Source organism: Perissodus microlepis, chromosome 23, assembly GCF_051167445.1.
Source record: "Perissodus microlepis isolate ML-2025 ecotype Zambia chromosome 23, ASM5116744v1, whole genome shotgun sequence".
NCBI lineage: Eukaryota > Metazoa > Chordata > Actinopteri > Cichliformes > Cichlidae > Perissodus > Perissodus microlepis.
The window spans coordinates 33,496,375-33,521,005 of NC_140482.1; the positions used below are offsets into that span (position 1 = coordinate 33,496,375).

General features: G+C 39.7%; 2 protein-coding genes across 3 annotated transcripts; one reads left to right on the forward strand and one right to left on the reverse strand.

Moving 5' to 3' along the window:
- Window positions 1–40: 40 nt before the first annotated feature.
- On the reverse strand, window positions 41–5,862 carry stx6 (syntaxin 6). Its single transcript, XM_084921269.1, has 8 exons — window positions 5,665–5,862; window positions 3,992–4,161; window positions 2,866–2,960; window positions 2,661–2,717; window positions 2,389–2,517; window positions 2,206–2,312; window positions 1,735–1,829; window positions 41–1,457 (listed from the first exon to the last, which is right to left on the reverse strand). The coding sequence occupies exons 1-8, from the start codon at window positions 5,697–5,699 to the stop codon at window positions 1,381–1,383; spliced, it is 765 nt and encodes a 254-aa protein (XP_084777395.1). The 5' UTR covers window positions 5,700–5,862; the 3' UTR covers window positions 41–1,380.
- Window positions 5,863–13,982: 8,120 nt separating this feature from the next.
- On the forward strand, window positions 13,983–21,074 carry LOC146361874 (ELAV-like protein 1). Of its 2 annotated transcripts, XM_084921921.1 has the most exons (8): window positions 13,984–14,160; window positions 15,348–15,410; window positions 16,734–16,805; window positions 16,908–17,076; window positions 19,003–19,106; window positions 19,570–19,723; window positions 19,811–20,036; window positions 20,189–21,074. In XM_084921921.1, the coding sequence occupies exons 2-8, from the start codon at window positions 15,375–15,377 to the stop codon at window positions 20,505–20,507; spliced, it is 1,080 nt and encodes a 359-aa protein (XP_084778047.1). In that variant the 5' UTR covers window positions 13,984–14,160; window positions 15,348–15,374; the 3' UTR covers window positions 20,508–21,074. The 2 variants fall into 2 exon arrangements, with proteins under 2 accessions (XP_084778048.1, XP_084778047.1); XM_084921922.1 differs by lacking the exon at window positions 16,734–16,805 and having other exon boundaries at window positions 13,983–14,160; window positions 16,873–17,076.
- Window positions 21,075–24,631: the final 3,557 nt, after the last annotated feature.

The following is a 24,631-nucleotide window of genomic DNA, read 5'->3' on the forward strand; positions in this document are numbered from 1 at the left end:
TGAGCAGTCTGGTTAATCTTTAGTGTAAAAGCAGGTGAAATTTTAGGTTTGTCACAATCTTTATTTCAGTTTGTTTTGTGTTTCAGTCAGACATCAGAACACTGAGATCATTTATTCAGGAAACATTTTAGCGGCCCCAGGAGAATTGCCACCGTCACGGCGTACCATAAACCCGATATCTAGGACAATGTGACTGGCTGTTGTCGTCATCCATTTTCATGTTTTAACTAACTTGCTCACCAGCCTTCAGGATAGTACACTAAAGGAGCCACAGGAAGTCATCCACAGGTCAATAAGTCACTCAATATGCTGCACATGTGATAAATACAGGAAACAGAAATAAAAAAGACAACAAAATAAAACGGTTTCAGTCAAAAAACAAAACAGGAATTTTAGTGTTTCTACTTTAGCTGTAAAGTACTGCCATGAAGTTCAAACTGAACTAAACCAGTTTGAACTGAACTAAATGTGAGTTAAACTCTGACATTAAATTAAAATTAGTATTCAACACAACTGGATAAAAGTGTCTTTAAAGTGGACCTGCTCTCCTCACTTCCTGTCATGTGTCTCCTACTCCTGTGACGGATGTTTGTATTAAAGTTTCTAATAATTAGGTCACAGTGCATACCCTCCTGAGAACCAGCCTATTCATCATTTCCTCTCTAATGTACATTTGTTTTTGGTCTATATGTTTTGAATTATTTGTTCTACCCTACTAAGTCCTGACGTACTAAATAGAGGACATCCTGGGCTTTCCATTGAGATCTCATGTGTCTGGGTGGCCTCTTTTAGCTCCAAAAAGGAAGGAAATCACAAAAAGATTCCTTTTTCCTTGTTTCTCAGGAGGATATAGTTTTCCCTGTGAGCCAAGAGCTCAGACTGCTCTCAACATTTTTTCTATTCTTGAATCTGGAAGATGCCACAGAGAGAGGATAGAAGCCCCACCCACCTGCTGTTCATACCTTCTGTTTATGAGGGGCAGCCAATAAGACTGTCTTGAAGTGTTGGAGGATAAATTGAGGGGCTGCACCAAGGCCTAGTATCAAATGAAAGAAGGATTACTTTGAGCTGTGACTCACGCAAAGCTACTGTGCAAAGGAGCAGAATAAGTCCACATTAAACTCGAGTGAAACTTGTTATTTTCAGTTTTAAATAAAAAGAACAACCAATCAAAACCACACCAAACATGACCTTTGACCTCTGAGGTGGTTCTAACAGTTAAACACTCAAGGAACCAAAAGTGCTGTTCACTCCCGATCAGCAGGAAGAGTCCATTAGAGTCTAAATAAAGTTCAGCATAGTCCAAAGAATGTTCAGTACAGTATAAATGGGGTCCAGTAAACGGGATTAAGATTTCATGTCGATAGGTGGAGGCATTGATCAGAGTATAAAGAAAAGGAGAATGATGATGAAGAGGATGGTAAGCAGCACGCCGATGGCACACCACTGACGACGATCTGCAAACACACAGAGTTAATAAGATGAGTACAGGTGAGTGCACCTCATCAATACAGGTAGTCACACTGACTCCAGCTCAGTTCAATCTGCAGAGGGAAGAACTACAGCAAGATCAATAATTCCATCATCATCATCAATAAATCCAAATCAGCTTAAAGCTACAAAATTTCCTGCCCTAATTGATCATTTCTGATTCATCAGCTCTGAACATCTAAAACCCTGCACACCCCTCTGAGTTAGCTCATATCTTGTTTCATGTGTTGTTGGGCAGATTACCGCTGGTCATGTGGGACACCTTGGCGAGCTTCTTCATCACGTTGTCCAGTTTGGACTGAGTGTTGTCCATTTCATGGCCAAAGTCATCCAACATCCTGCAGGAAGGACATCAGTAAGTCTCTGACAGGTGCCTCCACTCCCCCCTCACCTCTTTGCTTATTACAGGCCAAATAAAGTTCCAGTTCAATTAAATTTTATTTGGAAATTACTATATCAGAAACTAAAAGCTGTCTGAAGCTTTTTCATATACAAAAGATCAGACAATGAGCCGCTATGGTGAGGAGCAAGAACAGGAAGTGACCTTTAATCGTCACATGAAAAACACAACAACAAAAACAAACATAATGCCTTTGAGAAAGCACCGACCTGGGCATCACAGGAACTTTAGTTTACCGAATCACCTTTACCACTCTGACATTTTGTAGTCACATGACGTTCCCACCCACCCCTCTTACTACACTCGGTTCTTACACGGCCTGCTCATCCAGCTCCATGCCGATTCGCTCCGACATGTTCTTCAGAACTCCGATGGTTCCCGACACAAGTTCCAGCTGCTCATCCTGCTGCTCCGCAATCAGCTATCAGAGACAGGAAACACTTTAGCGGCATTGTAAAGGTGGAAAACTTGTTTAGGTTTCTCAGGTGTTCTTGTACCTGCTGCTGGACCTGCTGTTCCTCGATGATCTGAGAGTTAGCGTTCTGTAGCTGGTGGTCCAGTCGGCTGTACTTATCTGCACCAGGCTGCCATATGGGGCCCTGAGCACCACGTTCACCCAGCAGAGCCTGAAGGTCACAACAACAGTTACACGTGCACCAAGACCGGGTATACAGGAGGACCCCAAGAGGATCCAACTGAGATCTTGTGGTGCCCTGAAGGTTCTGCAGTCTCGGGTAATGGATCACCCGTAGGCAGGTGTGACAGTTACCTGTTTGTTCTTTCGGTCAGAAGCAGCAGGTGGAATCGACATCTGAGCTTTCATTTCCTGCAAAACAAACACAGCAGCAAATCAAATCGATCAATTCTGGACATCTCAGGTAATCAATCACCTGAACGATCTACCTTGTAAATTATTAGAATATAACTGGGTCCTTCTGTCTGAGCCATTGATCTCCTGTTGTCAATAAAGTTACCTTGACGGCAACCCGCATGCTGTTGATGAAGGCCTTCCTCTTCGACAGCTCGGCAGCATCCAGGTTGAACTTCTTTGGGTTCGACTCGACAATACGTAAACTTACCGTTAAGAAGAATTATCTTATTTTCATATAAAACATGTTACATAATGACAATGTTGGTGACATGACCTCAACTCAGGGGTGGCATGTAGCCCCCTAATGCATGCTAAAGATGAAAGTAAAACCTAGTTCAGCTCAGAGAGCATATTTAACAAAATAAGAAACACATTTTAATATATTAGCTGAAGTTAATGACGAAAAATCACAACAACAGTTGCTTTATAGTGTTAGGTTAGGTAAAGGCCCGAGAAAACTGAAAAAAAACCCAACAATCAGACGACCTATGTGCACGCACTTGGCGACAGTAGAAAGGTGGAGGTTTCTTCCTTTTAACAGAAGGAAACCTCCAGCAGAACCATGCTCAGTGAGGGGTGGCCTTCTGAGAGATCAGTTAGGGACGAGGGGATGAAGACAGAACCATGCTGTGGAACAGAGCCAGAGAAGCAAAAAGAAAAGTTTGAAGCCTAATCCTAATCTTAAAAGTAGAAATAGTGTCTGTCTCCTGAATCCAAACTAGAAGCTGGTTCCATAGAAGGGGGACCTGTTCTAATAAATTCAACACGATCACTTACTCTGTCTTCACAATCAGTGATTGATTGGAGCCAATTTCAGTGTTTGTAAATATGTAATTAATGATTACTAATTGATTGATCTGCTCTCAGCATGGACGAGGAAACGGGTGTCAATCAGCAGCTTCAGATGCAGTGGGAGGGGAGGAGTCCGTTAACCCTCCTCTTCTTCATTAAATTGTCATCAAACTGACTCTAACCATTTATGAACCAATCAAATTGCTCCATCTCACCTTGTGCACCAGGTCTATGTGAGGATTTACAAACAAAACTGTCTTCACTGTCCAGGGTTTTGAGGTGATACACATCTCCTCTTCTTCTTCATTCTTTCTTTTTCCACAGCTGAACGAATCAGCCAATCTCAGATGCTCTAATCATAAAACTGTATTCACCTTTCCAGTACACCTGTATATACACCTGTGCGTGTTTCTGCTGGCTTCACATTTGAAGGATATTGATTGTCTCGTCAAGGTCCTCTAGGTCCCACTCGATGGAGCGCAGGCTGTTCCTCAGCTCATTGGTCGTCCAGTCTATCTCCTCCTTGGAGGCTCCGCCTCCCTTCACCATCAGTTCGCTCCATCTATGATGGAGGCTCTGAGCAGCGTTGACTGCTTTCTGCACCTCGCTAAAAAAAACAAAACAAAAACAAAAAAACAAACAGGTGAAGTTGAGCTTCAGAGGAACCTTAATAGCACAAACCAGAAACAGAACCAGGTCTATCTGCTGCAGGGTGTTTTCATGTGACGTAAGGTAACTGGAAAACTAAATAAATACAAAACTGGAGGGTCAACTTTATGGATCGTTTACTGATCAGTGTTGAAATGTCCAGCAACAATTTCAGTCAAATCTGCACAGCCACCCGGTTGTTCTTCTACAGAGCCAAGGAATCAAAATGTTTTTAAAATCACATGGCTCACTATCTGTACTCTGCCATGTCCCCCTTTCTCCACGCAAAATATGAAAAAGAAGAAAACATGTGAAGGAACTGATTATGTCAAAACAAAATGCTACTTATAGAAAGGAACCTATTAGGGTGAAGTAATGTTACACCTGTAAACAGGTTAATTATCACTGATCAATAAAATCAAACATCTCATCTGTAACGTTCAAACAGGCTGAAATCAGAAGCGATATAAGCACAAGCTGTGGTCCTGTGTGTGAATCAGGAGGAGATACAGGTGTTCCCTCATGTGACAAGTGATTAAGGTGCTAGAGAGGCCAGCCTCGCCCACCTGAGATCAGAGGTGAAAACGTCTCAAGCCTCTGAAGTTTGCACAGTGTATTATACAATCATCATGGAGGTCACTTTCATTTAACACGATGCAGTTGCTGCTGTGTGGTGGTTTATACGTTCAAGGAGACACAGTTCACTTTGGGATTCATTGGGAACATCATGAGAGAACACACACCACACCCCTCACAGATCACTGAGGAGGAGCATCATAAAAGTTGGAGACACCAAGAGACCATAGAAAGTGATCAGGAGAGCGTTCTGCGATTGGCTGCAGACACTATAAAGCTGTGGTGGAAACGAAGCCAGTGCACAAAGTGTTCTCCACCACGGATCATCCTGATCTCGCTCTGCACCACCTGCTGCACAAACTGCTTCACCTCCACAACATACAGGAGGTCTGTGACTCTCTGATAAACACACACCTATCTGGAAATGTCATCATTACTATTAATAACAATATTATTATTATTCACCCACTCACTCATTAATTCTCTGTCGCCTATCCAAATGTTATTATTATATTATTTTAATTGTTGCTGTTTCAGCTTCATTCCACCTGCTCCAAACAGAAGCTGGTAAATTTGATCTAAATAGAGTCTCTCACTCTTTCTCATCATCATCATCGTGGTACACACAGACGGTCTAAAACACCTCCTAAAACTTTAATCTGATAAAAAACACACAAAGCTAACAGGCTAACATGCTAATAAACTAACTGTGAAGACACGTTTATGTTAACGTTAGCACGTTAGCTGCCGTGAATCTGCTCCGGCACGCACGTCGGTCTCACTATTGACGGAAACAGATCAACGATCAGATCGATTATGGATCAGCTATCACCTGTCCGCAGGCTAATGTTAGCTGCTAGCTCTGTGTTAGCGACGCAGTTCTGACCCTTTGACGACGAAGAACGGGTCTTCCATGGACATCCCGCCGGCTCTGCTCACTCCATCACCCACTTTCTCGTAACCGAATCCGCGGTCCGTCCTCACGAAGCCGCTAACGGAGCCGCTAACAGGCTTTGTTTACACGTAGCACCGGAAACAGCTCCGCGATGGCGCTCTTCTTCTTCTTCTTCTCCGACTCTTACTATAGTTTCCAAACACGAAAACAGCGCCACCAGCAGTTGCGGGGAAATAACATTTAATTGCAATATTATACAGTGGTCCCTCGCTATACCGAGATTCACCTTTCGCGGAATCGGTGTTTCGCGGATTTTTTTTGTGTGCAATTTTGCATGATTTATTTTATTTTATTTTTTACAGCGCATTGTGTTCTGCGTCCTGATTGGCTGTAGATCATTGATTGTCAATCAATCTCGTGCCTTGGTCCTGTACAGTACAGAATGAGTTCAGCTTGTCCAATTTACATAAATCTTCGATCGCTAGTAGTGTGACTCTGAAGTGCATTATTGTATGTTTGTTTTCTCCCCAACAAACACAACAATGTCGATGAAACGTTTTGCACCGTCAAAGGCAACTGTGGGTGCCTTTGGTTTCATTCTATAATACTGGACTTATTTTTCTACCAAGGTTTCAACTTTGAGGGTGTTTAAACAAGAGAGAAAAGTGTGAAAATGGTCATGCCTGTCTGAGAAAAGTGTATAAAGTGTGTAGTGAGGGCAAGGGCGTAGATTTGGTTTTGGCATTGGTGGGGACGGATGATTCAACCACCGAACCCTGCCCTGTTTCTTTTTTTTCCCCTTTTAGTCTTTGCTCCTTGATAAAAAAAATAAAAAAAAAAAAGGAGAAATATATTTGCCTACATATGCTATTCTACATGCTTTTAAACCATTTAAAATTACAATTCACAGTTTTACATGTGAATTATATAATGTTATATTACTATTAAACAAATGACTGACTAACTATTTTAGACTTTAGTTTACTTCAGCCATATTCCTTATAAATCAGGTGTCATACAATAATAAAAATAGCTTCAAGTACAGTCATGACAATAAAAGAATATGATTTTAACGACTTAACAACATTACTTCAGTTATAGTACACCAACATCTCTTACACATAAGCACTAAGGGAACACTGAATGACCTGGTGGTTTTTGTCCATAAAACTACTCATCTAAGATTACCACAAAGTAAAAGATCTCTCAGCAAAATTATGCAACATTTTAGGCACACTATACAAACATTGCTGATGAGTCACTCATCAGTAATGTTTGCAGGGTGAGTGTATTTTTAAAAAAAATTGTGCAAACTGCACTACAAGGTGGAATATTTGCAAAATCATGACTACCTCACGATATATTGTCTCAAAAATTAACCTTATGAATATGTCAGTACCATTAGAATGAAATTATTGTGTCACCAACATTTTAACATTAGACATATAATTTTAACAGCCTCTGTAAACTAATATCCTGGCTTGCTTGAGGCTGCCGTTTTCTCTGACAGTTTCATTCAAAATTAGAAACACTACACTGGGAGACTGAGATAACTAATAGCGCTGCCTGTTGTGCAGTTAGTTTCAAAAACACGTTATTCATGGTTACATACAGTTTTAGACTGATGTGGGCCAAAGCCTAGAATAGCCTGTAACATTATTGTGACGTTTTATGAGTGAACTTGACTTTAAGTGACTTACAGGTTTCTTTGAAACACTTTCTTATATCCAGGTTCTTCCTTTTTGCTGCCACCTTCCTCTCCTCCTCGCAGCGCAGGCTTGCCGCTGCTAAAACTAAACAGAGCTCCCTGAAAGGCACAGCCAGCCACATTGTCCATATTTGTCACATGACGTAGGACTCCAGTAGAGAACGTAATTTAACTCCTTCTGCACCGCTGGGTGAATGAGACGTTGACAGATTGTTTTTCTTTTCTTTCTATCAGTTTTGTTTTTCTTTACTCAAAGGGATCAAATTATTGGCGGGGACAATTCAATAATTGCTGGATATTGGTGGGGACATGTCCCTTCCGTCCATGCCAAATCTACGCCCTTGAGTGAGGGGTTTTACAGTCTTAAAACATCTATTTCACCTATCGCGGGTTATTTTTAGAATGTAACTACCGCGATAAACAGGGGACCACTGTATACATAAAATAGAATAGAATTTCTTGATGCATGCTCAATCATCCCTGTAAGTAAATCCCAAAACGTTGATTCTGTTCATCTGGACGTAGCATTTTCAATGGGAGAAATATTTTGTGCAAATTTTCATGTCCATTGATCAACAACCACTGATCATAGACCATTGACCATTGATCAAAGGCCACTTATCAATGGTCATGAGTGCCATCCACAGAGAGTTGGGGAATGGCACAATTTGCATATTAATGATCAAGGGTTCATTCACTGGGCTAGTTTCAGTTATTGTGCAAATGTATTGTTTATAAGGTCGGGGAAACCTGCAGGTAGCTGAGACTGAAGAAGTCACTTGGATGAGTGACCAAACGTTTCTCCCATTGAAAACGCTACATCCGAATGAACAGAATCAACCTTTGGGAAATAGAATAGAATAGAATAGAACGGCCATTCATTGTCATTGTACATCCCCACAAAATTGTGGGTGTTCCAGAGTTTATAGTCACAGTATTCACTCGCTGTGTCTTTAGGGTTTCACTAGCTTGAATTGAATTGAATTGTATAGAATAGTGAACATACAACAAAAACAGCAACAATAACAATACTAATAATATTTTTGTTTTAGGTAACTCTTGACTGTGCTGGTGCCAGAGAGAAGCCAACACAGAACACACAAAAAATTAGCGTTTCTGTTTAAGTTAAATAAGTAAGTAAGTAATTACGGTTTATTTATATAGCACTTTTCAATAACAAAATTCACAAAGTGTTTTACAATACAGAAATAGGTATGCACCAAATAAAATAGCATAAAGAGACAAAATTGGTGTCACACGGAACCTTTTAGAGAGAGGTTAACCTGCTTAACTTGCCGATAAGCCTCACAGGGGCATTCTGGACCATCTGTAGGTGATCCAGGGATGATTTGCTCAAGCAGAGAAATAACAAATGACAATAGTCAAGGCAGGATGAACTTAAAGCATGTATAATCATTTCCATTTAACTTTGAGATGGTGTATTTAAGACGGGCAATGTTCTGCAGATGATGAAAACAACTTTGGACAGGACAGTCAACATGCTTTTCCAAGTTGAACACCTGATCAAAGGTAACACCCAGATTTCTCAAAGTGGAGGAAACTGAACATGAGAGTGGTCCAAGATTTTTAGTTGCTATGGGAACAAAGTTGTCAGGTGCACAGATCAGAACTTCATGTGTTTATATATTAATTCAAAGACAGATATTTTGCTTTCATTCAGTTCTTTATAACATAATTACGGTCTTTAAGGAGAGAAAAGAATATTCATCCATGTCTCTACACATTAAAATATAATTTGATACTCTACGAAGAGCTGTTTTGGTGGAGTGCATCTGGCAAAACTCAGACTGAAATTATGCAGTTCAAACGTCTGTTAGCTGGTTGGCCACCACTTTTTCAGATTTTTGGAATAAAAGGGAGTTTTGAAATTGGCCTATAATTCTCAAGTGGAGGGGTTAGCATTGGGCTTTTTTAAAAGAGGATAAATAATAATCTGTTTGAAATATGTAGCAACAAAGCAATTATTCATTACCTTAAGAACACATGGTGTGAAAGACCTTTTTGAATAGTGAGGTTCATAAAATGTCAAGTTGGCAAGAGGGTGGTTTCACTTTATGAACCACTTCAGAGAGATTGCTTATTTTGTCTAAGAGTAGTGGACGGTTTAGGTATGGGCCCAGAGAGGAAGGAGGAGGGGTAATATTTGGTCTGATATTATGGGTCTTATTAATAGAGACAGAAAGCAAGAAAGTTTTTACACTCTATTAAATCTGCTGGCACGTCAGAAATTACTTACTGGAGACAGCTGGGTCTGCCAAAAACACCCAGTGAGGAAACCATAACATATCCCGATGACTCAAGGAAATGACAAGGTTTCCCACCAATTCCCTGTGTCCAAAGCGGCCTCAGTCACCTGAACTTCAAATTCTGTTATTTTCATTCAAATTTGAATGAAAACAACTGAATTTGAATGAAAACAATGGAATTTGAATGAAAACAACGGAATTAGCATAAAAAGAACACAATTTGAATGAAAACAATGGAATTTGAATGAAAACAACGGAATTTCAGAACACAACAGAATTAGAATAAAAACAATAGAATTTGAATGATAATAGTAGAATGAGAATGAAAACAACAGAATTAGAACGAAAATTAGAATTGAAAATATAGGAATTTCAAAGAAAACAACAGAATTTGACTGAAAGCAATAGAATTTGAATGAAAACAACAGAATTTGAAAACAAACAATAGAATTTGAATAAAACTAGTACAATTAGAATGAAAAGAACAGCATTTGAATGAAAACAACAGAATTTGAATGAAAACAACTAAATTTGAATAAAAAGAGTAGAATTAGAATGAAAAGATCAGAATTACAACGGAATTTGAATGAAAACAAAATAAGTAGACTGAAAACAACAGAATGTGAGCGAAAACAACAGCATTAGAATGAAAAGAACAGAATTTGAATGAAAACAACGGAATTAGCATAAAAAGAACACAATTTGAATGAAAACAATGGAATTTGAATGAAAACAACGGAATTTCAGAACACGACAGAATTAGAATAAAAACAACAGAATTTGAATGAAAACAACAGAATTTGAATGAAAATAGTAGAATAAGAATGAAAACAACAGAATTAGAATGAAAAGAACAGAATTTAAATAAAAACAACGGAATTTGAATAAAAACAACGGAATTAGAATGAAAAGAACAGAATTTGAATGAAAACAACGGAGTTAGAATAAAAATAAAGGAATTTGAAAGAAAACAACAGCATTTGACTGAAAACAACTGAATTTGAATGAAAACAAAATAAGTAGAATGAAAACAACAGAATTAGAATGAAAAGAACAGAATTTGAATGAAAACAACGGAATTAGAATGAAAACTGAAGAAGTACAATGAAAACAACAGAATTTGAATGAAAACAACGGAATTAGGACGAAAACAACAGAATTTGAATAAAAATAACAGATTTTGAAAGAAAACAACAGAATTTGAGAACAAACAATAGAATTTGAAGAAAATTAGTAGAATTAGAAGGAAAAGAACAGCTTTTGAATGAAAACAACAGAATTTGAATGAAAATAACGGAATTTGAATAAAAAGAGCAGAATTAGAATGAAAAGATCAGAACTACAATGAAAAGAACAGAATTTGAATGAAAACAACAGAATTAGCATAAAAAGAACACAATTTGAATGAAAACAACGGAATTTCAGAACAAACAACAGGATTAGAATAAAAACAACACAATTAGAATGAAAGGAACAGAATTTAGATGAAGACAACGGAATTTTAAAGGAAAGAACAGAAGCAGAATGAAAAGAACAGAATTACAATGAAAATAACAGAATTAGAACAAAAACAACAGAATTAGAATGAAGACCACAGAATTTGAATGAAATTAACAGAATTTGAATGAAAGGAACAGAATTTGGATGAAAACCACGGAATTAGAATGAAAACAAAGGAATTTGAAAACAAACAACGGAATTTGAATAAAAATAACGGAATTTGAAAGAAAACAACAGAAATTCTGTTGTTTTCATTCAAATTCTGTTGTTTTCTTTCATAACCCCCCCAACTTCTTTCATTAAAAAAAAAACCCAACTGTGTTGCATCTACTCTTCTGTTTCATTCTCGCCACAGCACCTCATCCATATCACAAGCAATGTTTGCCCTGGTTGATCGGCAGGGCAAATATCGCCAAGCATGGCGAATCCAGCCATGAATAGCATCAACTGCTATATCTTCACATGCATCTTCCATAGCTTGGGAAGGGGTATATGTGTGTGTGGATTTCGGTCATACACTTTCCATCTCCAGGCAGAAAAAGATTCCTTATAATGGGCTTGAGGAATGGAGAATATGGAGGGAGATAAACAACTAAAAAGTGTGGGTGGACAGTGAACCAGTTACTGACTCTGAAACAAACATGATACGTAATACAGACTTGGAGTGGTCACTATTGTGAAGCATAATCAGAGTATGAGTATGTACAGTACTGTAATTTATATAGTGTTGAGAGTATGCATTAATTGTGGGATTGTATGGGACTTACTTCCACATGTATTGCAATTCATTGACTCTTTCTGAATTGCGTTCAGATGGCACCCTGTAGAGCTGGTTCATCCTCAGATTATTTCTGAGGACACGTTCCAGTGTTGATAAGCTGACCTTATCAGTATTTTGAAATATGTTGTTGTCTTTTATTATTTTTCTTTGTATTTGCTGTGCTGTTATGGCATTATTTTCTAGAAGCATGTTAATGATTTCATTCTCCTGTTCAGGAGACAGAAGACGTTCCCGACCACCTCGTGTTGGTAAGCTTTCAGCTCTGCAATACAAATAGTATACTGTAAAATACTATGAATAGGCCTACTATGTAGGAATACAATATAGGAATACATTTCCCAAATACGTGACACATACTTTACTTTCACATTCTACAGAACAGTCCACAGGCAATACTGTGCTACAGTAAAGTACTCATTGAGTACTGTAAGATTTCTTACCTATTCTCATTTCAGAAAGTCTGGATGATGGATGCTACAGTGCACCTGATCAAATTTGGCTGTACACTTTGCCCAGCCTCCCTTATTGTTAGACCATGGTTGACCACATGGCCAACCAAAGTGGCTTTGAGCTCATCTGAGATTACGTTCCTTGGCCTTCATCGTCCTCGTCCTCTTAGTCTCACTCCTCTGGTTAGCATCCATTCCTCCAAAACAGAAGAGTTCACCTGTTGCCCTTTTATATAGCTCTGATTTCTTAATTGCAATTATGTGTGAAAGGTGTTTACCCATTTGGGCAGTGCATTTGCATTATATAATGTGTTTTCTGGGTACACTGTGCTTTTTCAGGGTTCAGAGATTGATGGCTCCGTGTCAGAGGACTGGCTATGAATTTCAGATGGATCAGGCCTTAACTTAACAAAAAAGTTATCAATAGTTCTTTTCATCTTTTCTTATTACCCACAGCTATATCCACTTCTGTCAGGCCTAGACTGCTCACTAGGGCTGGGTATCGTCACTGATTTCTATAATCCATTTGATTCCGATTCACGAGGTCCTGATTCGATTCAATTTCGACAGTCAGAAATATTATAATTCTGATCACTTATCAGTACTGATACATGTGAGACTTCATCAGAGGTGTGAGCATCACAGCAGATGCCTTTGTGTCAAAAGTAACTGAGGTTTTATTTCCTGTTTGGTGGTTGTTGAAATAGTTTTGTGAGCTTTATCGTTTTATTCAAGCTACTCACCTCTCTCTATCCACCTTCACTTTCAACTGGTTTAGACCACAATAGGGGCATAATGTGTGTCTGTTTTGACCACACGGAGACTGTCAGAGTTGCGGGGGCTTTTCTTTTTCTTTTTCTTTTTTTTCACTCAAACAGTTGGTTGCACCGGTGCGACCTAGGATTTTTTAAGTCGAAAAATTTTGCGACCAAATTGGTCGCAGTCTAGAGCCCTTCATGTGATGAGTTAGTAGGAAAAGTAGGGCAACTGAGCTTACCATTTTGAATGAAAGTGTGTTTCTTGTGAAAACAAAGATTTTCTTCATGAAAATTGTGCCAAATGCAGAGAATTGTGTGTAGTGTGTTAAAAAAAAAGTGTGTTTTAAAACTGCAATTTGAGTGTAAAGCAGAAATTGTGTTTGTAGTTTAGCAGGATTGGTTCAGGGGGTTGGTGCATCAGATACATGTTGTAGTCATTGTGTCTGAAGTACAAGTAATTGTGTGTAAATAACTGTGAAAAACTGTAAAAGGGTTTTTTTCCCCCTCCCACTGTCAACAGAGTTCTTGCTCATAAGGGGGTCATATGATTGTTGGGGTTTTTGCTGTTTTCTTTTTATTATTGTAGGGTCTTTTCCTTACAATATAAAAGGTACAACATTTGCGGGAGTTGACCATCTCATTCTGAGCAGACAGATGTTTTACAGCTGGATGTTAATGTTTGGGTGATGTCATGTTTAGTTTTCTGGTACACGTGTTGTTGGTTCTATTTTATAAATAAAGTTTTTCAGTAAAATCAAAACAAAACTTCTGATTTGATTTTCGTGTTTTCCCAATGACTCCAGCAGGGGGCAAATAAGGAGCACAGTCCTATTTTACAGAAGAAGAAGAAGAAGAAGAAGAAGAAGGAGGACAGGGGAGATCTCGCGATACTTCACTGGGCGGCAGTTGGTTCTTTGTGTGCAGCAGGGAACGTGCGTGTTAGGATCGACAGATCATCTCATCTTCCAACTGCGGATCGAAATCTGACCCAATCACACCGGATCACCTGTCCGCACTCCCACAGGTAAGAACGGTGACGTCTTTGAGTGCCAAGGTGCGAGTGGCCGAGTAGCCTCGTGGTGTGTCCGCGGTGCTAACAGCGGCTAATGCTAGCAGCTCCGCGGCCTCAATGTGCGCGCTTTTATTTTACCCACTTTACCTGCTTACCTATCCACATGTGAGACCCGACTGTAACGCGAACTGGACCGGAACTGGAAACCTACGGGTTTTTCTGAGAAACGCCAGCGATCTCTGTAATTAAGTTAGTGATTAAGTAAATATGTGTTAATCCATTAAGTTAATGTGTTCACCTGGACCTGTGGGCGGTGCTTCAGCGGTTAGACGGTTCTCGGGGTGTCAGGCAGGTAAATGTAGTTCTAGAGCTCTTTGGTTGGTTAGAAATGTTGATGACATTCTCAGACGTCATTCTGATTGGCAGTGTTTGGGGTCAGATGTCATCTTATAGAAAGCTGCAGGTGAGTCAAACAGGATGTCTTAAAGGCCGAGAAACATCTGGAGTCAATGTCTTGATGCATGCTCAATCATCCAGGTAAGTAATTCCCAAAAGTTTGATTCTGTTAATCTTGATGTGGCTTTTCCAATGGGAGAAACATTTCATCCTCATGTAGGTGACTTCTTCAGTCTCAGCTGACTGCATGACTCCATTGTTTATTCAGTAGGCTAGCTTCCGTTGTTGTGCAAATGTACTGTTTATAAGGTTGGAAACCTGCAGTCAGCTGAGACTGAAGAAGTCACCTGGATGGTGATGAAACGTTTCTCCCACTGAAAACGTCCAGATGAACATAATCAACGTTTTGGGATCTGGAATCAACATTTGCACATTGATCCACAGAGAACACCCGGACTTCACAGGTGCTTCTCAATCAATAATGCTACTGTAGCAACAGGAACATAAGATAATACGGAGTGAAATGACCTGTGAACATTGTGACTCAGATCACAGACGGAAAATTGGCACGCACCAAAGGGCCGCAAATCGGACTCAAACTCGGGCCACTGCTTTCTGGCTATGTGGCATATGGTTGCCTGCTCACCCACTGAGCTAAACTGGTGACCCATCATCAGAGAGTTACTGGTTTGGGTTTCCTGATTGAAACGGATTGAATTCTGATCACCTTCAGTTTATTGATCGAGTAGCTTGCAAATGATAAGCAATGATCAATAATCAGCTGCTTTTGCTATTTTTCCCAGACGCAGTTAACTTCCTGAATCATTTCCATGGCGCAAAGACGAGGACACATCAGGTACCTGAAGGTGAGTGGATCAGTAGTGATCAAGTGTTTTTAACCTGTTCAGAGGCTGTGCTGTGAAGCAGGTTCAACAAATTCAAGCTTTCTTTCAGTTAACCAGCTTAACAAAATGATAGCACGAGGACCAAACATCAAACTGTTTCTGCATTTTCTACATCAGCAGCTGAACATATGCATCATGTGACTTCACACCTGGGTTTCGGCCATGATGTCACCCAGAGGCCATTGAACAGGTTTTACAAATAAAACGATGAGCAGAGGATCTCAGTCTCACTGACTCAGACCGTAAATGACAGAATCGGTGAAAACAAGGCAGTTCCATCAGATTTAAACCTGCTCCTGACCATGTGATCGGCACGCATTACCACGGTGATCTCACAGGTACAAAGAATGCCACCTTTGTGGCACAGAACTCTGAGCTTAAGCTTGCTAAGTCGGCAATCTGGCTTTGTACTACAAATGTAATCGCAAAGAGAATTCAGAGCTTATCTGAAAACTGGAGCCTATGATTCCTTTGGGTGATCTGGTTCTGGGTCAAGTCGCTGAGACCTTTTCAGGTGATTTTCAGACTTTGAACATTCATACGAACACTTTTTACTATACCTGACTCCTTTCTGTTTCGCCTTCACGCGCCGATAAACGCATCATAGAGCAGCTCAGGCTTCGGTGTCTTGCTCAAGGACACTTTGGCCTGCAAACTGCAGCAGAACCACTAACCTTCCAATTAGTAGATGAGTGTCACCCATCCCAAATGACAGAATCTGAATCTGTGAACCTATGTCAGCATGAAATGTAATCAGATTACAGTCAGACTGTCTGCTTATAAAATGTCACTTTAAACACATTTAGTTCAGTTTGGATCTGAAAGTCATTTCAGCCTTATCGTCACTAAAATCCATCATTGAGCCTGACGATTGATCGCTGATTGATGTCATGTAAACGGTGATTCTACAATAACTGTAATCGTATTACACTCATACTGTCACTAGAGATTTGATTCTAAGTTGTAATCTGTCATTGATGGAATAGCTGTCTCTGCTGATATATTGATGAGTGGTTGGTTGGACTGACTTAATAGCTGTGACTTTATGAAAGCAAGGGTCACTCAGCTGATTCAGGTCCAGGAGGAGGGGAGGAGTCAGAGGGAACACCTGTCAGAGGTTACCCAAAGTTTAGTTTCCAAAATTCTTTACCATGGTGGCAGAAACCCAAGTCTATCTTATCTCAGGGTTAACAAACTCAGAGTTTTAGCTGAACCCACTTCCTGAATCAGGGCCTGGGGATTAGTGCATGTTTACGACAGGTGTGTGTGGTGTGTGTGTTTCAGGTGTGTGAGGTTCAGAACTCTCAGGGTGATGTCAGAGACGCTTCGCTCGCCGCTAAAGGAGCTGCTGGAAATGTGAGTGCTACGCTTTGATTGGCTGAATCTGTTCACTTCCTTTATTCTGGCATCTTTTTGACTTTAGTGAAAGTGATGATGGTGATGATGTAATGACCTCAGGAGCTGTACGATAACGGGTACGGCGAGCAGATGATGGAGGACGAAGATGCACGCACGAACCTGATTGTGAACTACCTGCCGCAGAGCATGAGCCAGGACGAGCTACGCAGCCTCTTCAGCAGCGTCGGCGAGGTCGAGTCTGCCAAGCTCATCCGCGACAAAGTGGCAGGTAACGATGAAAGTACTGCTAATGTAGTGCTGAAGTACCACTAATACAGTACTACTGAAGTGCTGCTGCAGTATCACTGTTAGTACCACTACTGCAGTACTACAGTAGAATCACTGTAGTACTTCTGAGTACCTGGACTGCAGCAGGTGCTGAGCTCCCCAATCGTACTGCAGTATTATTCAGGTAGTACTATGGTATTACTGGGGTACTGTTACACACAGTAGTACTGTGGTATTACTTTGCTCACTACTAATGATGATAATTTTACTAAAGACAAATACCAGATTACTTTTGAAGCATTATAAGTTTTACTGTGAATATGTTTTATTTCAGTACTTGAAGTAAATGTATTTCAGCATTAACACGTGTACTTGTTCATGCTTCATTGTACTTTGTACTCCTTATGCTGCGCAGTAGGTCACAGCTGTATTTTGCAGTAGTTGTAGTATCAGTACATAGTCGTTATAGTACTGTTTGCAGTATTTCCTGTTCACTGTTGTTTTTTGGGGGGTTTCAAGACGATCAGCTGATTTTGTTTGTTTTGGGGGATTTTAACTCTGTTTTTTTTGTTCTTCTTTTTTTTAGGTGAATTTTGTGATTTTTCTCTCTTTTTTTTTGTCATAAAACAATTTGGATATTTTTGTTGTTGTAATCTTCATTTTTTTTCACACCAGGTTTAATGACATCAAAGTGTCTAACAGGTACTTAATGCTGATTGGTTGCATCAGGGCTGGGCGAACAAAGTAAATAAAAAGTTATTTACTGAATGATTCAAAACAAATTAAAGAATGATTTAGAAAAAAGGTGTGGTAAGAATATGTTGACACTAACTGAACTTCTTGTTTTTTATTTTATAAGAATTTGAAACTTTGTAATTACATTTTGAGGCGACGGCCGTCTGGTGATGAATGTCTTCAGATGACACGTGGCTTGGTTGCAGGTTTTCAGGTCTTCTGCCCTACAGCAGAAACAGAATAACTTTGATTGGCGAGTAAACGGCGAGCATGTCAGTGCCTGAGCAAAGAATGAAAGTTTTGGTTGAATTTTTTTCGTCCAGCCTCTGATAAAGGTGTTTTGTTTTTTATTTTTTGTGGGGTTTTATTTTGTTTGTTTGTTTTAAAAATATTTTCACCTGTTTGATTTTTTTTTCAGGCTGTTTGTAAAACTTTAAAAATATTTGAAGATTTTTTTTGTTCTGAACAAGTCGAGAAAACAGTCGTTTTCAACAGTCGTGTGGGGTGATGCAGGATTACATCCTGCCAGCGTGTAATCGTCAGGTCGTCGTGCGTTCAATACAACCATGTGCTGACGGTTTGATCATCATCATGTGGCTAACCACCGTCATGCCAAAGTAATATATCACCAGTGAGTCATCTTTAACCTCATTCACTGACGACGATAAATTATTTACTTCCATGGACAGATCTTACCTGAACTGGTCAAATCAGGTGAGATCTTACCTTTTCAGATAAAAAATAAATTAATATTTATATTGAATATTTAAACATTTAATCTGGATTTTATTTCAACTCGATGTAAGTGCAGTTTTTATTTTCATCACTTTATTTTCTGTGAGAACTAATTTGTGTTGAAGTGTAACAGGAGAGATGACCTTTAACCTCTTTGTTTGTAGTGAGTTTTTTTCCGAAGTTTATTTTTTTATTTTTTATTTTTTTTAAATGGCCAATGTACCTTGCAGTGTCACCTAACTGTTTTGAGAGCTAAAACGTGGCAGGTGTGCGGCGGTCAGGCGGCGTGGTGGGTGGCGGCAGGTTTTCCCGGTTTGTTCAGAAAACTGATGTTTTCCAATTGACTGTATGGATCTCTGTACTTAGTGTGAACTCTGTTTGTTTCTCTCGGACTGTGTAGCAGCTGTAACAGACGCTTTTGTTTTTTATTTTGTTGTTTTCCTTTGTGTTTCTCTAGGCCACAGTTTAGGTTACGGCTTTGTTAACTTTGTTAACCCTAGTGATGCAGAGAGGGCTATCAGTACCCTCAATGGCCTGAGGCTACAGTCTAAAACTATCAAGGTAACGTGCCACAGGTGCTCTTTGTTTTTCCTGTCTCAACTGATGTGTTATGTTCCCCGGACAGTAGAGGGCACTCTCACCTGTCTGATGGATGAAGGTATTTTCAAACTCTGCTGTTTTGTTTTTATTGTTTTCGCACCGACACGTGTCAACACTGAATCTGTGAATTTCTTCAATTCAGTGAGACAACGTACTGCACCTTTTACTTTCAGACATTAATGATATTAATGCTTTTATTTTGGTGATCAGAGCCTGTTTGGATGCTTTTATTTTGTGTTTTGTTTTGTTGTTTGGAAAAATTGTGGATTTTTTATTTATTTTTATTGAATATTTAAAAATTTAAATCTGGATTTTATTTGAACTCAATGTAACTGTATTTTTTATTTTCATCACCGTTTGTTTTCTATGACAATTATTTTGTAAAGATGATCAGCTGACTTACTTCCCGTCACTTCCCCCGCAGGTTTCATTTGCACGGCCGAGTTCGGACGCCATCAAAGATGCGAACCTGTATATCAGTGGTTTGCCACGGACTCTCAGTCAGCAGGACGTGGAGGACATGTTCTCGCACTACGGTCGCATCATCAATTCTAGAGTGTTAGTGGACCAGGCTTCAGGTAACGCACGCGCTCAGTAAGCTCAGGGTCATGTGATGGCTTGTGATGTTTGGAACTGAAAAAATTCTGTTCTGGTTGGCTGTTTAGGTCTGTCACGTGGCGTGGCCTTCATCCGCTTTGATAAGAGGGCCGAGGCCGATGACGCTGTCAAACACCTGAACGGACACACGCCTCCCGGCAGCGCTGAGCCAATCACGGTCAAGTTTGCTGCCAATCCCAACCAGGCCAGGAACTCCCAGATGATGTCACAGATGTACCACGGCCAATCACGACGCTTTGGGGGGCCCGTCCATCACCAGGCACAAAGGTTCCGGTATGCTGACCTGCTCAGAATAACCTGATTACTGTAGTCTGAGTACTCTAACCTACCTTGTCCCGAGATCCAGCAGCTAAGTGACTTAGATGTTTGTTACTGTTCGATGAGAATCAGTTAATCTGCAGCTGTCTAATACTTCGTGTGTCCAGGTTTTCTCCAATGAGCACCGACCACATGAGCGGAGGGGGTGGGGCCTCGGGGAGCTCATCCTCTGGTTGGTGCATCTTCATCTACAACCTGGGCCAGGAAGCTGACGAGGCCATGCTGTGGCAGATGTTTGGCCCGTTCGGCGCAGTCTTGAATGTGAAAGTGATCCGAGATTTTAACACCAATAAGTGCAAAGGCTTTGGCTTTGTTACAATGGCAAACTACGAGGAAGCTGCCATGGCGATCCACAGCCTGAACGGGTACCGCCTGGGGGACAAAGTCCTGCAGGTCTCCTTCAAGACCAGCAAGGGGCACAAATAGAGGAGGGGGCGAGGCTAAAACTAATAACAGGTGTTTTTGTTTTTGTTTTTTGTCTGTTTTGTCAGTTTTTCCCAGCATGCCCTGTTTCTTTATGTCAGTAAGTAATTTTTCTGACTGTGTGGGCATTCATCCACAATAAAGGACTGAAATTTGCATTATGACTGACAGCTGACTGTCAGCATTGTTATGAACATAACTGGAGTTGTATCGATTTCTGCAGGTTTACTTTAAAACATTTGGGGTCAAAGGTTACGGAAACTAAATCTGCTCTTTTCTGATTTGAGTAAAACGTTCAATTGGTTTTATGTACAGTTTATGTAAATGATGTCATGGTAACCACTGACAACTGATTAAAGGATTAAAAGTTTGGACAGGTAACCTGACGTTATCATGTCAGGTGATCAGGTCAGTGTTAGACAATTAGTTTCATGTTGTACAGGTGAGCTAGAGGAATGGACCTGATGAACAGGTAACTGATGTGAAGTCGATTTTCATTTGTTTTATTTTTGTATTGCAGCTTCATTGTGACATTTATTCAGCAATAAATCTGTTATTGTGAAAACTTAACCTGTGTCTGAATGTTTGTCTCCCCTTTGTCTGAATTTCTTTAAACTGTCAAACTTTTTCTTTATCGATGGACACAAAGTGTAGAGTTTATTTTACCATTCCTGTGTCGTTGCATATTCAGTACAATGGCGTGACTGAACGATGACAAATGCAGTGGTCTGGTTGGACAAATCTGTTTATTTGGATCCAAAACATCAGAAAAATCTATCTTGAAAAAATAAATGCCACAAATTTGTCCTGTGGAATTACGCATCCACTGTGTAAGAATAGGTGAGTCCGAAAATATTTTTAATGTACGGAATTTACGCATCCTGTGTGAAAGTTTTAAAAGTTTTACTGGGAGCCAGTTATAGAGGACCACAAGGCCACACGCATTGAAATAAAGAATTCTGTGCTTAAATTATGAATTGTATAATAAATCATCCATTTGTGAATTCATTTTTCAAAATGATTTTATTTATTCAAACAAAACTAAAGTAATTGGTTTAATAGTTTAAAAATAAAAAACTTTAAATCAATTTTTCAAAGTGAATTATTAATCCATTAATAAATGAGAAATTGATTTCATAAAAAAAATACACTCAATAGAAACAGATTTTCAAAAAACATTTTTGAATAGAAAGCCCTCTCTTACTAATATTTTCTATATATCGTACTTGTTTAAATCTGTCATCTAAATTCTTTATAGGATTCAATTTGTTGTGCACCAAAATATCCTTTAGATTTTTATTTCTTCTATAAGCTGTAACTTTTAAATTGCTGTAAAGGAGGAAGGGCTTGTTGGGCCATCAAAAAAGAGGTATTAAGAGATTGATTCAAGACTCCGATGTGTCTTGAAAAGGTGATTACAAACTGAATCAATTCACTCTGATTATTCCTCCTAATTGTTGGCTGATCCTATCAAAGAGTGCTTTCACTTCACTTTAAATCTGCCCTTAAAAGCGGACTGAGTAACCTCTTGGTCTTAAAGCCTTAAACAACGCTGAAGTAGCTTCTTCCACATGCATCTTAAAGGTACAGATACGATGGAATCTAATCAACTGAGATTTAATAATACTCCTGAAAACATGTCTAGGATGAAAACTTTTTTTATATAACAGTATGCGTCTATCTGTCTCCTTGAAACAACCCTTGGGACATAGTTGTTTGCTTTGATTATTATTGTTTCTAAAGAAAACTATTGTGTCTAAAAAGTTAACTTGGAATTTATTTCGTTGAAACTGTAACTTCATTAAAGGGGTGGTGATTGTTCAATTTATCAAAAAAGATTTTGAAAGCTTCTAAGCCATGTGTCCAAATACCAAGGGGTTGGCGATAACCACAATCGTCATGTGACAATCATCAATAACTGGAGAAGCATAAGCACAGTGGGGAAATTTTGTGTGAGTGGTGTTGGTAGCAGTAGGCTCGTGCCTGCCAAGTTTGGTGGCAATCGGAGAAAGTTCGATTTTTGAGCCCCTTAGGTGCCCACTGTGGTATTTAAAGGCCTGTGAGGGAGTGGCTGGTTGAATCATGGTTGCAAGGTAGGAAATTGAGGTATGTGTACCATAGGATAGAGCTGGAGGAGACCTTTAGGGCAATATAGCACCTGCTGGATGTAGGAGGTACAGAAGCTGAGTTGGGAGTGAAAAAAAAGGGTTCCATTTTGAGGACCCATAATGCATTGGAAGAAAGACATAATCAATTTTTTTTCACTTTTTGCATTTTTTATATATAATTTTTTATTAATTGTCTGTTTCTGTGTTTGTGTGTGTCTGTGTTTGTTTGTTTTTGTATCCCTCTACAATGTGAATTGCAGCCCAGTGATGCTCCAATTCAAATTTGACAGTGCTTTGACAATGCTTCCATATAGTGGTGAAACAGTTTGCGGCAAACTAACTGGAGCGTGCCTCACCAGGAGAGAGTTATTAGGGCTCTCAGAAAAAATCCCAGCCTTGGAGATCTTCTGGTGAGAGCATAATTGGAGGGGAGAGTCAAAATGCCCCCCACGCAATATCCACACTGAATCAGTTTCTTTCCGTTCCGTTGGGTCCACTGTGACTCACCTCTTCCTGTGTTGCAGTGCCTCCAATCTACAGTTCACTCACGTGCCACTATCATCCCTGGGTCTCCCGTATCTAGCTTTCACTCCTGTTCACGTAACTTTCATAGCTTTAATCAGCGTATGCCTCCCACAGTTAGTGTTTCTATGACTATGTGTGTATGACCTTGTATATAGCTTTGTAGTTTTATAATGCCTCACAGTTCATGTTATTAGGATTTACCTTAGCTTTGCCCTTGCACCTGTATATAGTCACTGGCAGAGTTTATCCCACAGCCATTGTTATAGTTCACCTGCTCTCAGCTCATATTGTGTCACGTCCTGTACATATGACTGTTTACACCATATCACAATCACTGTAAATAAATCTCATGTTACACTAACCTGTGCCACTGTCTTGGGTCTGTGTTTTTGGTCCATTCTGTGTTGTGACAGTTTTGCCGTGACAATATATTTAAAGTGAGTATGTAGACCGATGTCTTACGGGTATTAAATACAGGTCATACAGGTGTCCCCTCACTGGGATTGCATGCTAAATGATTGTTTGTAAATGAAACCTGTGAATATTAATTGGAAAGTAGAATTGAGTCAAACTGGTGTGCGCCACCCCCGTCCTCACGGAGCAGCCCTCCCCACGAGACAGGCACCATTCCTGGGATAAAACCTCCAGCAGTGATCCCCCTTTTTCTTTTTATTTGATTTCACTGTAACTGAAAATAGTTTATGAACTAATGAACCAACTGCTCCTCGTCATCTGTGAAGGCTGAGAACATGACTACAAAGTCTCAAAGGTCAAAAGGTATTCTCTCTTAACAAGCGAAAGCTCAGTAATGGCCAAAATATTAGTCACATTCTGCCCAATTCTGTTTGCAGATTGCAATTTTTTTTTTTTAAATAGATTTTAAATACTAGTGGGGAGCTTTTTCAGTTGCTTTCTCCTTCGTGACCTGTACCTACCTGAGAGATCGTGAGAGAAACAAGGCACCTCTGTGTGTGTGTGTGTGTTTCCAAGCCTCTGCTCAAAACAGACTGTGAGAGGGGAGATCGAGACAGAGAGAAGCCGTCATCTGCTGGAGTGCTGGTCTGTCTGGAACGTGCTGCTGCCTGGCTACTCAATTTGTGCCTAGGGCCATCCGTCCTCAAACAGTCACCAGCAGTGGGCAATTTTTCAAAGTCAACTCTACTAGCTGTCAGAAGAGTCTGACTGTAACATCTATTCATAGAAAAACTGTTCCCTGATTAGTTGGACAATGCAAGGACTGGCTTTAAATTATATCATAACTGACTTACACACAGATGACGAATTAAAAGAAAACAAAACACAGTTAAGCATCTTGGAACATCTACAATAGATGATCAAGGTGGTTGAAATTTGGTCAGTTTCATATATAAAATTAAAATGATTCATGTGGTGTCATGACTTCATGCTTCATGTTTGACTAGTTTATATTCTATTGTTTTATTGTTATATTAAATGTAAGTATTCTTATGTAAACAGTATGTTTATGAGGGAAGA